A 14,982-nucleotide genomic window follows, 5' to 3' on the forward strand; every position below is an offset into this window, starting at 1 on the left:
CCTCCATCTTGAAACGAGTCAAAATGTTATACACATACTTCGTCTGATGAATAAAGATCCCACCCTTCTTTTGTTCAACTTGCAACCCCAAGAAGAATGATAACTCACCCATTGCACTCATCTCAAACTTACTCTTCATCACCACTTCAAATTCATGACACATGCTCTCATCTGATGAACCAAAAATGATATCGTCCACGTACACATGTACCAACAGAAAATCTTCCCTCTTCCTCTTAATGAAAAGTGTACTATCGATCTGACCCCTTTCAAAGCCATTTGCCAAAAGATGAGTCGACAGCATCTCGTACCACGCCCTGGGTGCTTGATGTAAACCATACAACGCCTTATCCAATCTATACACCCGATCTGGATAGTCTGGATTAGTAAACCCACCTGGTTGTGAGACATACACCAGTTCTTTGACTTTCCTGTAAAGAAATGCACCCTTCACGTCAAGCTGATAAACTTTGAAGCCCTTAAAAGATGCAAACGCTAGAAACAGTCGAATTGCTTCCAACCTTGCAATTGGTGCAAACACTTCATTATAGTTAATTCCCTCTTGCTGATTTAACCCTTTTACCACTAACCGAGCTTTGCTCCTTGTCACGATCCCTCGGTCATCTTTCTTACACTTGAACACCCACTTGGTGCCAATTTCTTTCTCTCCTTCTGGCAAATCAACTAACTCCCAAACTTTCAACTTTTCAAACTGAGCTAGTTCCTCCTGCATAGCTTCTACCCACGAATTATCCTTCAGAGCCATATGAATGTTTTTCGGCTCCTCTTGAGAAATAAAACAGCTCTACAAGCACTCGTTGATAATACTAGTCTTCTCAATCGTAGTAAACATGCATGAACCTTCTGCTATACTTCTCCTTGTCTGAACACTTGCATTCAGATCACCTATAATGTTATCAACTGGATGATCTTTGTTTGCTCGTGTAGTAGCAATGGCATCAACTTCCAAGTTAGTCTCTACCCAATCATCAGGAATGATCAAACCAGGTTTTAACACCAATGCCTCAGAGTTAGTTAAGTGGACAGAGTAACCCTTGTCACAGACTTGCGACACGCTCATCAAATTGCGTTTGAGCTGCTCGACATAGTTAACTTTGTCCAAAGTTATCTTCCCATTAGTCACTTTCCCTTGACCTGTTATTTTTCCACCTTTTGCTCCTGCGAAGTTCAAGTACGCTCAATTAATTTCTTCAAAATCTGTAAGCAACCTCTTATCCCTAGTCATGTGCCTGGAGCAGCCACTGTCAACATACCACAAGTTGAATAGCCTCCTTAGCAACTCCTGCACAAACCAAAACAAATTTAGTTAGATAGGGGGACCCAAGCCTTAATGGTCTTGGGTCTTCTAGATTCACCAACTACCGGAATATCCATCCAATATCCATCACTCCTAACAGGAGTATTAGATCTCAGACCTATTGATGGAAATGGTTTTTGATTTCCACTGGGTCTCTGGTCCTGAGGGTTCCTATATATGTTTGGACTATGTGACCTTTAGAAATTCTGATTTTGAAAACCTCTATTCTGATTCGAAAATCCTAAGTTCAGATGAACTCTCGATTGATATCCACAATTTTGATTGTAATAATTTCTCGAGTCATTAGTATAAACATTTCGACTACCACCTGTGTGATATCGATTTTGTTGTGAACTTTGACCTCTGAAATTATTTGACTGACCATTAAAGTTATTCATTTTGGTGAACTACTCCTAGGTCTGTCGAATCTGCCTGATGTAGACGCAGGCTGAAACCTTGGTTGATTTCTTTGAAAACGAGGCAATTGTTGATTTCCTGCTTCAGCCTTGTCTTCAAAAAACAGTTTTCTTTGGTGAGTTTGCTTTACTCGTCTCATAATCACCCTTCTTTTCTGGTGATTTGTCTTTCTTCATTTCTTTCAAAGGTGTTTCACCCTTCTTGTAAGGACAACAACTCACTACATGTCCTTTTGTATAACAATTAAAGCACGATCTTTTTGCAAAAGATTTCTTTTGTGAAGCCTTGGGACTTGATGGTTCTGATGATGTGGGCGATGTGTTAGAAGGACCAACGTTTGTTACTTTTGTTTTGCCATTATTCATTTTATCTCTAACAAACTTTTCATTTGACTCTATTTCAATGACATTGTCTTTATTTTTCATGTCATCCCCTTTCACAAAATTCACCTTTTTAACAAAATGTTGTTTCTTAGATTAGGAATTTTTCAAAATAGTGTTTTGTTTGGTTTCCTTCTTAACATCAGCCACTTCATACTCAGATACACCATCATTCTCAGATGCGGAACTATCAGGTACTTCGATAGTCATCAGCTCTACCACAGCTTCACCATACACAAAATCTGTTAATTCATCTTCATGTGGTAAAAATGTGTAGTCCTGATTAACAGGAGGTGGAACTTCATTAAATCCCACCGTTGTTCGATCAGTACTCTTTTTCAAGTTTCCCATCATCCGATTCATTACAAAAGATGTGTTTCTAAATTGGTCTATTTTTCTTAGAAGCTCAACAATCTTAACTTGTGCGTCAGATAATTCTTTGCACTTGTCAAAAAGTTCTTTTGTTTTATCCCACATTGTCTCATGTGCTAAATCTATCACTTGAAGCTCTTTATTAATTTTTTCAGTTAAAGTTTTGACTTCAGCTTCACATGACATGCCTGACATTTTTACCGAACCGGCTCGCTAAAAACGTTAAAAAAAACTGGCCGAAAACTGTTTTTACCAAAATGTACCGTTAGACTTGGCTCGAGAAGATGAATCCAATGATATATAATGCCCAATACCTTTTTCGGGATTTTCGTGCCTTTTTTGTCCTAAAAATCAACCGAGTCTAACCGTGCAAACGGTTTGCTTAGATTATTTACGGATCGTTTTTTTTACGAAAACATTAAATACTCTATACGCAGCTAAATACTCCACCTTTTTTAATTACTCTAACAAATACGCTACTTAGCCAATTTGTTCTAGTTAAATACGCAGGTCAAGTACGGTGTTCAAATATGCTGATCAAATACGCTGGTCTAATATGCTGCCTAGTCAAATTCGCTGATTAATTTCGCTGATTAGTCAAATTCCCTGGTTAATTACGCTGGGTGATCAGTTCAGTATTACGACGACTAGTAATGTCACCGATCACCGTCATAATGTCGCTGAGGACTATTACCAAAGTTGCCTTTGGATTTAAATACGCCGGTCACAATAAATTCGCCACTCAGTCAAATACGCAGGTCCAGACTACGTAAATGACAGAAACTCAGTACGCCGGTCAGTTCTGAAAATCCAATCTTTTCAAAATTTGAAAAGATATTCTCCAAATCTTTTTAACAATTTCCTACAAAATCAAAACAACAAATTATAAGTAATTTTCAAGAAAAAATGAAGAACAGAACGAAGAACACAAAGAACAAATCTTCAAGTTTTTCTTCAAAATTTTAAAGTTTCTACAACCAAAACACTAAAAACAGCAAAATTAAATACGTAGTAAGATCAAAACAACCACAAATTCACAGAACTTTATCAAACTTCCAAAAATTTCGAAACCTTAGAGTATCCACCCACCAAATTTCAAAACCCTAGAGTATCCAGCCACCAAAATTTCGAAATCCTAGAGTATTTAGCCAGCAAAATTTCGAATTTTCTGCACCAATTTCTGCAGCACTCAATTCTGAACCGAGCCAATCAAGAGCCTAATGCTCTGATACTAATTGTAGGTCCCTTTAGTCCAATGATCTTGACAAAATTGTTCAACTAATCTAGAGTGCGGAATCCTCTAGATCAGATTATGACAGAAATGTGTAGAAACAGAAAACCTCAAACAAACAAACTGATCTTTATTGATTGTATAAAACAATCAACCTAAGATCCTAGCACTCCTACAAAATTCGTCCACCACACAGGCTTACGAAATTGCTCTCTCTCTAAACTCTGATTTCTGATTTCAAGTGCTTAATCCTAACCCTAATGCAAAGCGTTGTTTATATAACAAAAGTTTGCAACACGGGCTAGGGTTTCCACCACATGGGCTTCTAATTGGGCAAGGCCCAATTTGCCCCATACACCCCAATATGGGTTTGGTTTGGCCCAGTCACTATCAATTAACTAATACAAAGCTAAACCCGCTAACCATTTATCGTTTCACTAATTACAAGATATCCAAAGACCAAATCTAAAAGCTGTTGTCACAAATATACACCAACAATATCCTTGAAATCTAGGGTTGTTCTCATCACAATGGCTATTGTATCCCACTTCTCAGTAAGTGATCTTAAAAATCTGTTACTTAGAGTTGATTTTGAAAACTATTTGTTTACCAACTTTAATTTACTGATTAAGTAAGAAAATCTCTCAAATTGTTGTGTAAGGATTTTTCCCTTGACGTGTGTGAAAGTCTTATATTGTTGGTTAAGGATTTCTCGAGTGTTCTCGATCACATCCTCCGTCCCACCAAATTACTCATTCAATGCATCCCAAAACTCGTTAGCACTGTTGCAATGTAACAGGCCGGCATAGATTTCATTTGGCAAAGCCATGGCCATAATATTAAAGGCCTTTGCATCTAGCTCAAACTTTTGAAAATCTCGCTCTGATTAGTTTTCCGGCTTCTTTGGCTCTTGAACATTCGGGTTTTCGGCACTAGGTACCATGGGAATGTGAGGTCCGAATATAACTGACTTCCAACACCTTATGTTCCATTGAACAAGCATGTGAGCTGTCCTACGTTGCCAGATATTATACTAAGATCTAACAAGCATAGGAGGCTTGTTGTTGAAGTCGATGTTATGGGGATCATTTTGTGCATCTCTTTTGTTCTTTTGCAGAAAAAAGACATGTGAAATACTTTTGAATTCAATGCTCCAGAACTCTGAGTTACGAGCAGATTGGATCTTTGTGAGTTATTCCTTAAATATTAAACTGATTGTGAAATCAGGTTTAATGTTACTGAGCTCTGATACGAATTGTAGGATCTGTCTAGAGAACTTGTGTATTTAAGCAATATAAGAATAAACAATTTATAAACTGAAGTGCAAGTAATATAAACACACAAGCAGGAAGATATATCAAAAAAAAAAAAATTTGTATCGAAATCCCAAGATTACAATTACAATATATTGATTCTACAATCTCCACCTTAGCCTGATCACTCACAAAAACTGTTCATACAAATGGGAATGCGATAAAGTGATAAAGTGGTCTCTAACAAGTGAGATTTATTTATATTAATTACAAAAGGTCTGTTTGCAATCAGCTGACATCACCTTGATAATGACATCTAACAATCCTCGTAGAAAAGATTCGACAAATGTTAGCAAACATTTGTGGTGATCTAACATCTGATCTATTGCATAAAAGGTCTATTACAAAGCAAGTACTGTAGCATTGATGAAACCTCTGATCGTCAAGCTACTGTTGCTTTGTTCCGAACATTTGTTTGGCCAAAATAGATGTTTCGTCTTCTTGAACAAAGCTTTTCTTCAACAGGGTTTTGGTCATTTGATCAGTGCGTGGTTCTTCTTAAATAGTGGTTCTAAGGCTTGAATAGATGTTAACACGTCTTCAACAAATATTTTAATTAGTGTTCAAGATTCACTATCTTTGGGGGGAGAATGTTTTTGCTTTTGAATACAATCTGTTCTTTTGTAAGTCTAACAAAATAGTTGGTGAGAACGTAGGCTTCATAAACCTGATAAAACATACAGAAAAATAGATTAATTTGGTTTAGGTTTCATCAAGTTATGATCTTCCCAAGTGTTTTTGCATATTATAACATGTTATTATCATCAGATTTTAGGGATTTGGGGCTTTATTTTGTGTATTTAATCCAGAAAACAAAGAACAAAATAAAAAGTATAGGATAAATTTCAATATATATAGGATTTATGTGTAGTATAAAATGTTAGGATATATTTGTAGTATAAAATGTTTTGACTAATTAATTAGAGATATAATATCTAACGTTAGATTTAAAACCCTTCCACAAAAGTCTCCAAATTACCCTTGTGATATTAAAATAAAGTTAAAATGGCCACATTGTATACACAATTTCCATCATAATTTATAACTCTTGATCTTGTTATTAATGAACATGAAGGGGAGATATTACTTCTCTTTCTTCTCATATTAAAAATTCTTTTTAAATAATACCTCCACATATATATATATATATATATATATATATATATATATATACATACACATAGTTACCGAAAAACCTAGAAAACTCTAATCTCACAACATTTTTTGCTTTGGAAAAAAAATAATACATGTAATATATATTTTTTAAGAGTTTTGAGCAAAAAAAAAAAGCACAAAGAGGATACAAAATAAACAAGTTTGACCCAAGGCGATTGTAATATTTGTTACGCATGATTGTTACATATGTTACACAAAAACTTGCTTAATTTTGTTTTAAATTTGGTTGCCGCTTTTTTGATTTTTTTTTTTGCTCAAAACCCTTGAAAATATGTATATTACATGTGTTATATACATGTTAAATAAATGTAATGTTATATATTTAATAATAAAAATGTTATATATTTAAATAACCTGGGTATCGGATGAGTTGAATTAAATATAATGTATTCTATTAACACATACAATCATCAAGATATGTCTTTAAAATAATAAACTTTGACGTGATGTTTATAAATTTTATTAAGTTAATTTTTAAAACATTTCATTTTAAATAGGGTATTTACTTTTTTTAATTAGTAAATGATAATTTAAATAAAATGTACTTCGTCCTTTTGAAATTCGTGTTTAAGCTAATCTTTAAGATTTAACAAGACTAACAAACTTCTCATCTGCAACTTTCCGTTGCAAATTATTTATAAATCTAGTTATGTAATTTGTAAGTTCTCACGTCTGCATTTAATGATAACTAGTATTAAGCACCCTCGCGTTGCGGCGGGGGCGAGCACTAATGGCACACTACTGCCAGCGATCACCGGTACTGAAGTTGCGGTGTTAATGCGAAGAAATTAAACCGAAATGTAAAACATAGAATAAAATAACTAAGTTCATCTAGGACTTGCGCGTTACGATGAACCTGCGTCTATCTTTTCTCGTTTGATCGTAATCTATATATAATATATATCATTACAACTATACAAACCATAATGTATACATTACAACAGCCATACATCAATATGTTGCAAATTATATTTATACAAGATTTTGGCTAAATTAATTAGATTATTATAAATAATAATAATTTACAAATAAAACAACACAACTTTGAATGGATCAAACAGATTGAATATGGTTAAATAATGAAACCATTATTTGATTAAGGTGCAACCACTTAAGCGCAATTTACAACCATACATGCATACAAAACAGATTGAATTTGGTAAGGTAATGAAACCATTATTTGATTAAGGTACAACCACTTAAGCACAACTTACAACCAATATTTGATTAAGATACAACCACTTAAGCACAAGTTACAACCCAACACTTAAGCACAACTTACAACAAATATTTGATTAAGGTACAACCACTTAAGCACAACTTATAACCAAACACTTAAGCACAACTTACAACAAAATATTTGATTAAGGTACACTTATTTAAGCTCAACTTACAACCAAATATACATACAAATGTTTCAAATTAATAGTATATAAATATATAAATTAGGAACAATTATCTATTATATATTGTTATCTTAAATTGTGTAAATTTATTTTAAAACAATTCTGTTTTCTTTAAATCTCAAAAGAAAGAAAATTATATATTTCAAATTATGAGTGGTTTAATTACATGACAAATTTCTTTTTATTCTATCCATATAATACGTATATTTATAACTTAGTTATATAACAAAGAAAAAAAGTTTTGAGAAAAGAGAAGATTCAAACCGACTTGCAACTTTTATGTGACTTAGAGCATTCACACTATATCTCATCCATCATTTCTTTACTCCACCCTTATGTATAAAAGCTATTATTTATATTCATTCAAATTATTGCGAGTGATGAAAAATAAGAAATATAATAAAACAATTGTTTATGAGTAAGAAAATGATAGAAATGATGAATGAGATGTAAAAGGTTTTTTAAATACAAGATAAATTTTAGAAAATATAATTTTATTTTATATTATAGAATAGAAAATAATAAAGGAGAAGTAAATGCACATGAAGATGGAAAGGATGACTGAGTTGTGAAAGATTTTCTAAATATGAAATAAATTTTAAAAATCATTTTATTTTAAATTATAGAATAGAGGTGAAGGTTCAATGCAGAACACCAAATATTGCGATTGTTATCTTAAATTGTGTAAATTTATTTTAAAACAATTCTGTTTTCTTTAAATCTCAAAAGAAAGAAAATTATATATTTCAAATTATGAGTGGTTTAATTACATGACAAATTTCTTTTTATTCTATCCATATAATACGTATATTTATAACTTAGTTATATAACAAAGAAAAAAAGTTTTGAGAAAAGAGAAGATTCAAACCGACTTGCAACTTTTATGTGACTTAGAGCATTCACACTATATCTCATCCATCATTTCTTTACTCCACCCTTATGTATAAAAGCTATTATTTATATTCATTCAAATTATTGCGAGTGATGAAAAATAAGAAATATAATAAAACAATTGTTTATGAGTAAGAAAATGATAGAAATGATGAATGAGATGTAAAAGGTTTTTTAAATACAAGATAAATTTTAGAAAATATAATTTTATTTTATATTATAGAATAGAAAATAATAAAGGAGAAGTAAATGCACATGAAGATGGAAAGGATGACTGAGTTGTGAAAGATTTTCTAAATATGAAATAAATTTTAAAAATCATTTTATTTTAAATTATAGAATAGAGGTGAAGGTTCAATGCAGAACACCAAATATTGCGAGAACACGTAGAACACAATAAATCACATATTTTTTAATCTTAAAAATCTAAAAAGTAAATGAAAATATTGCAAATGTAAGATTTATTGTTTCTTACACTAGAATTCAAAATAAAATATGAAAAATTTTCACTTTTTGTATAATCTACACATATGTAGATTATGTGTAGATTAAATTACCAACATGTATTTAAGTTACGTGTAGGTAAAAAATATGGTTTTTCATGTATATACACATATGAATGGAAGAACCATAAAATTTAAAAAACATGAAACTTACATCCCAAAATTTAGTGTTTTAGAGTGGTTCTTTTTGTTTTCGCAATAGTTAGTGTTCTGTAATGATTCTCATCCTACAGAACAGAATAGAATAGAATAGATAGAAAATAATAAAGAAGATGTAAATGCATTTACAATACGATACAATACGATACGATACGATATGAATCGATATAGAGCTAAAACAAGAAATATAATAAAATAATTGTTTATGAGTAAGCTAATGATAGAGATGATGAATGAGCTGTGAAAGGTTTTCGAAATATGAAATAATTTTTAAAAATCATTTTATTTTAAATTATAGAATAGAGAGGAAGGTTCTATGCAGAAGACAAAATATTACGAGAACACGTATAACACGATAAATCATCTATTTTTTTAATCTTAAAAACCTAAAAAGTAAATGAAAATGCTGTAAATGTAAGATTTACTGTTTCTTACACTAGAATTCAAAATAAAATATGAAAAATTTTCACTTTTTGTATAATCTACATATATGTAGATTATGTGTAGATTAAATTACCAACATGTATTAAGTTACGTGTAGGTAAAAAAATATGGTTTTTTTTTATGTATATACACTTATGAATATAGAAGAACCATAACATTTAAAAAACATGAAACTTACATCCCAAAATTTAGTGTTTTAAAGTTGTTCTTTTTGTTCTCACAATAGTCAGTGTTCTATAATGATCCTCAACCTACTATAGAACAAAATAGAATAGAATAGAAACTAATAAAGAAGATGTAAATGCACTTACAATACGATATGGAGTTAAAACAAGAAATATAATAAAACAATTGTTTATGAGTAAGATAATGGTAGAAATGATGAGTGAGATGTGAAAGGTTTTTTAAATATAAGATAAATTTTAAAAAATATAATTTTATTTTAAATTATAGAATAGAAAATAATAAAGGATAAGTAAATACACATAATGATGGAAATGATGACTAGTTGTGAAAGATTTTCTAAATATGAAATAAATTTTAAAAATCAATTATTTTAAATTATAGAATAGACGGAAAGGTTCTATGCAGAACACAAAATATTGCGAGAACACGTAGAACACAATAAATCATCTATTTTTCTAATCTTAAAAACCTAAAAAGTAAATGAAAAAGTTGCAAATGTAAGATTTATTGTTTCTTACGTTAGAATTCAAAATAAAATATGAAAAATTTTCACTTTTGGTATAATCTACACATATGTAGATTATGTGTAGGTTAAATTACCAACATGTATTTAAGTTACGTGTAGGTAAAAAAATATGGTTTTTTTATGTATATAAACATATGAATGGAAGAACTATAAAATTTAAAAACATGAAACATACATCCCAAAATTTAGTGTTTTAGAGTTGTTCTTTTTGTTCCCACAATAGTTAGTGTTCTGTAATGATTCTCATCCTATAGAACAGAATAGAATAGAATAGAATAAAATAGAAAATAATAAAGAAGATGTAAATGCACTCACGATACGATACTGTATAGAGTTAAAACAAGAAATATAATAAAACAATTGTTTATGAGTAAGATAATGATAGAAATGATGAATGAGATGTGAAAGGTTTTTTAAATATAAGATAAATTTAAAAAAATATAATTTTATTTTAAATTATAGAATAGAAAATAATAAAGGAGAAGTAATTGCACATAATGATGGAAATGATGAGTTGTGAAAGATTTTCTAAATATGAAATAAATTTTAAAAATCATTTTATTTTATTTTATTTATTTGAACGGTAAATTTGGATCACTGATGGATCACTGGAGTATCATCGTGCCACCAGCGGAACCACCCGATCATATCCATCTCCACTAGGCATAATGCTTGTACACCAATTCAGGAGTAAACCCAATAAATATGAGAAAACCCCCTTGTGGGAATCGAACCCAGAACCTATTGGTTCAAAGCTTTATTCCACCACAAGATGCCACTAGGCTATAAAGCCATGGGCAAAAAAAATCATTTTATTTTAAATTATAGAATAGAGGGGAATGTTCTATGCAGAACAAAAAATATTGCGAGAACACGTAGAACACAATAAATCACCTATTTTTTTAATCTTAAAAATCTAAAAAGTAAATGAAAATGTTGCAAATGTAAGATTTATTGTTTCTTACCCTAGAATTCAAAATAAAATATGAAAAAATTTCACTTTTTGTATAATCCACACATACGTAGATTATGTTTAGGTTAAATTACCAACATGTATTTAAGTTACATGTAGGTAAAAAATATGGCTTTTTATGTATATACACATATGAATGGAACAACCATAAAATTTAAAAAAACATGAAAGTTACATCCCAAAATTTAGTGTTTTAGAGTTGTTCTTTTTGTTCTCGCAATAGTTAGTGTTCTGTAATAATTCTCATCCTGTAGAACAGAATATAATAGAATAGAATAGAATAAAAAATAATAAAGATGTAAATGCACTTACAATACGATACGATACGATACGATATAGAATTAAATGTTATTTTAGTCTCTGTGTCCAAAAAGGTTTCATTGTTGTCATTTTAATCCATTAGGTTAAATTCATCCATTTGTTCTGTTAACGAGAAGGAAGATTTGGTCAATTTTATATGTAATTCTGTTAACTTAAAGGAAAATTCGGTCATATAGAATGACCGAATTGCCCGTTTCGTTAACAGAAAAAACGGATGAACTTAATCCAATGAAGTAAAATGACAACGGTGAAACCTTTTTAAACACACAAGAGAAAAATGAAACATTTCTAATAAACTGATAAAATCACCCAAACTAAAGAGAATAAAATGGCATTTAAATGTGTAATATAGTATAATATAAATATAATGCTATCCGTGTTATTACCCGTATTATTGTTAGAAGTTTTTCAACAAGGACCACTTGCTATCATTTTATAATATATAATCCCTTCTTTGAGTCGTATTTATAATTTGCACCCTTCCTCCAAATGGCATAACATCCTTTCACATCTGCATTTGTTGGTACGGTGCACCCAGCACACTACACTTAGATAAAACACACTGTCGTCCATTTTTCCAACATAAACCACTGATCATGATATCTATGAGTTTGGTTGATTCATGCGTTCAAACATGCTCCATGTTTAACGTATCTTCATCCCATACATTCATCGGACTAATTTGTAGTAAACACAACTTCAAGATTCATCAAACATCCCGAACCTCTTCTAGACTTTTTGTCACTGCTTCACTTTTCAACCAAAAACAACAAACTTTGAGTGTAAATTGTGAGAAAACCAGCTTCGATTTCCAGACGTACATGGTAGAAAAAGCTAATTCTGTTAACAAGGCCCTTGATGAATCAATTCCAATAAAAAATCCAACAATAATCCATGAAGCTATGCGGTACTCGCTTCTCGCAGGTGGGAAGCGTGTGAGACCGATCCTTTGTATCGCAGCATGCGAGCTCGTAGGAGGAAATGAATCCACCGCGATGCCAGCAGCGTGTGCGCTCGAGATGATACACACAATGTCATTGATTCATGATGACCTTCCTTGTATGGATAACGATGATTTTCGCCGCGGAAAGTACACCAATCACAAAGCGTATGGCGAAGACGTGGCGATCCTTGCTGGCGACTCACTTCTCACCTTTGCTTTTGAACATGTTTCTAGTTCTACAGTCGGGGCGTCCCCTGCGCGTGTGTTGGCTGCTATTGTGGAGCTCGCGAACTCCATGGGGACAGAAGGGTTGGTGGTGGGTCAAGTGGTGGATATCACCTCCACTGGGGGAGATGACATTGGACCTGACCTGCTTGAGTTTATCCATGTCCACAAAACCGCGTCGTTGTTGGAGGCGTCTGTCGTGATAGGCGCGATACTGGGTGGTGGGAGTGAACCGCAGGTGGAAAAGTTGAGGAAATTTGCTAGGTGTATCGGGCTGCTGTTTCAGGTGGTGGATGATATATTGGATGTCACCAAGTCGTCCGAGGAATTGGGGAAGACCGCGGGGAAGGATTTGGTGACGAATAAGATGACATACCCGAAACTGATGGGTTTGGAGAAGTCGAAGCAGTTCGCGGAGGACTTGTTGGTGGAGGCGAAGCAGCAGCTGGTAGAGTTTGAATCGCACCGGGGGGTGGCTCCTTTGGTTGCTCTTGCGGACTATATAGTCTACCGGCAGAACTGAATTTAGTGTACTGTAATGTAATGAACCTTTAAGTTTTAACGTCGGTTATCAATAAATAATCAAAGGGAATTATCATTTAAAATTGAGCCTTAATTTACAAGAAAGTTTAATAACAAAAAGAGAAAAAACAAATGAATGTGTGTTTTCTTACTATCTTTATAGCAGAAAGTACATTGCATCTTTCATTCAAGGTTATTAAATCAAGTCACACTAATTTTTACCTATGACCAACGAACCTTGATTTCCTCAGAAAGCTTCTTGACAAGATTATTGAACACCTTAATTTCTTGCTTTTCAAATAAACCACATTGTTGTCAAGATGATGCTTTGCACCAATTATTTTTATAAACTTTACTTCCATGTGTATATTGTTTGACCTTTAACCAACTCGATATCAAATCTCCAAATATCGCATCCATTCTACACCATGCCTTCACCAGTTTCCAGGTCTTCTCGGCAATACGACGGGAACAGATGCGTAGCTGATTCCACAGTCACCCCACAAGCATGGGCGAAGCTTTTATGGGGCAGGAGGGGCACTACAAGAAAAGAATACCTTTAGCGGCGACGGCAATAGCGGCGACAGGCCACACGTCGCCGCTGTTAGTCGATCCGCGTCCCACCACCTACCATCAATCCCCAGCCGTTGATCCTTACCCTGATCCAACGGTTGGGGACTTAAGAACCAATAGCGGCGACAGTAATTAGGGTATTAGCAGCGACGAGTTATCTCCGCTAAAGAACTGTGGACCCTCATCAAACCCCAGCCACTGATATCTTATCCAGATTCGCACCAGTAGCGGCGACGGTGAACTAATAGCGGCGACAAGCTGTCGCCGGTAATACTCGAACGAAATAAACCCTTTACAGCGGGCTTTTTTCCCTCTTTCCTCATTTTCCCCCCTTTTCTTCTTCTCTCAAGCGACGGATTGCGGCAAATTTCTTCAAATTCGGTTAGTTTAAGTTTGAATCTTGTCAAATTTCTTCACTATTTTGTTATATACATGTTATAGTTTATAATTTTTGTGTGTTTTTTTGTTTATGCTAGAGAAATCGGCTCACCACCATCACCTCTCCGGTCACCACCATCACTTCTCCGGTCACGACCTCGTCTCCGCGGTCTACATCTACTTGAAAACTTGAAATTACGGTTAGTTTTATATGAATTTTTTTCAAAGTTTAGAAATTGTATAATTTTTTGTTTAGGTATGTAAATGTGTATGGAAGGATGTATGTTTGTATGTAAATGTTTGTGAAAATGTTGAATGGTATTTGGTGAAAATGAGTATATGTAGGTGTACGTATTTGTGTATGTAGGTGTATGTATGTGTATGTAGGTGTATGTAAGGATGTATGTTTGTATGTAAATGTTTGTGAAAATGTATAATGTAGGTGTATTTGGTGAAAATGAGTATATCTAGGTGTATGTATTTTTGTATGTAGGTGTATGTATGTGTATGTAGGTGTATGTAAGGATGTATGTTTGTATGTAAATGTTTGTGAAAATGTATAATGTAGGTGTATTTGGTGAAAATGAGTATATGTAGGTGTATGTATTTGTGTATGTAGGTGTATGTAAGCATGTATGTGGGTATGTAAGTCTATGAATGAATGTATGTATGTAGGTGTATGTTAGTATGTTGGTGAAAAATGTGTATGTTAGTATGTATGTTTG

General features: G+C 32.9%; 1 protein-coding gene across 1 annotated transcript; it reads left to right on the plus strand.

Annotated features, from left to right (window-relative positions):
- Positions 1-12,096: 12,096 nt before the first annotated feature.
- LOC110941772 (geranylgeranyl pyrophosphate synthase, chloroplastic) lies at positions 12,097-13,350 on the plus strand. The gene has a single exon (XM_022183436.2). The coding sequence runs from the start codon at positions 12,213-12,215 to the stop codon at positions 13,305-13,307; it is 1,095 nt and encodes a 364-aa protein (XP_022039128.1). The 5' UTR covers positions 12,097-12,212; the 3' UTR covers positions 13,308-13,350.
- Positions 13,351-14,982: the final 1,632 nt, after the last annotated feature.

Source organism: Helianthus annuus, chromosome 5 (assembly GCF_002127325.2).
Source record: "Helianthus annuus cultivar XRQ/B chromosome 5, HanXRQr2.0-SUNRISE, whole genome shotgun sequence".
Lineage (NCBI taxonomy): Eukaryota > Viridiplantae > Streptophyta > Magnoliopsida > Asterales > Asteraceae > Helianthus > Helianthus annuus.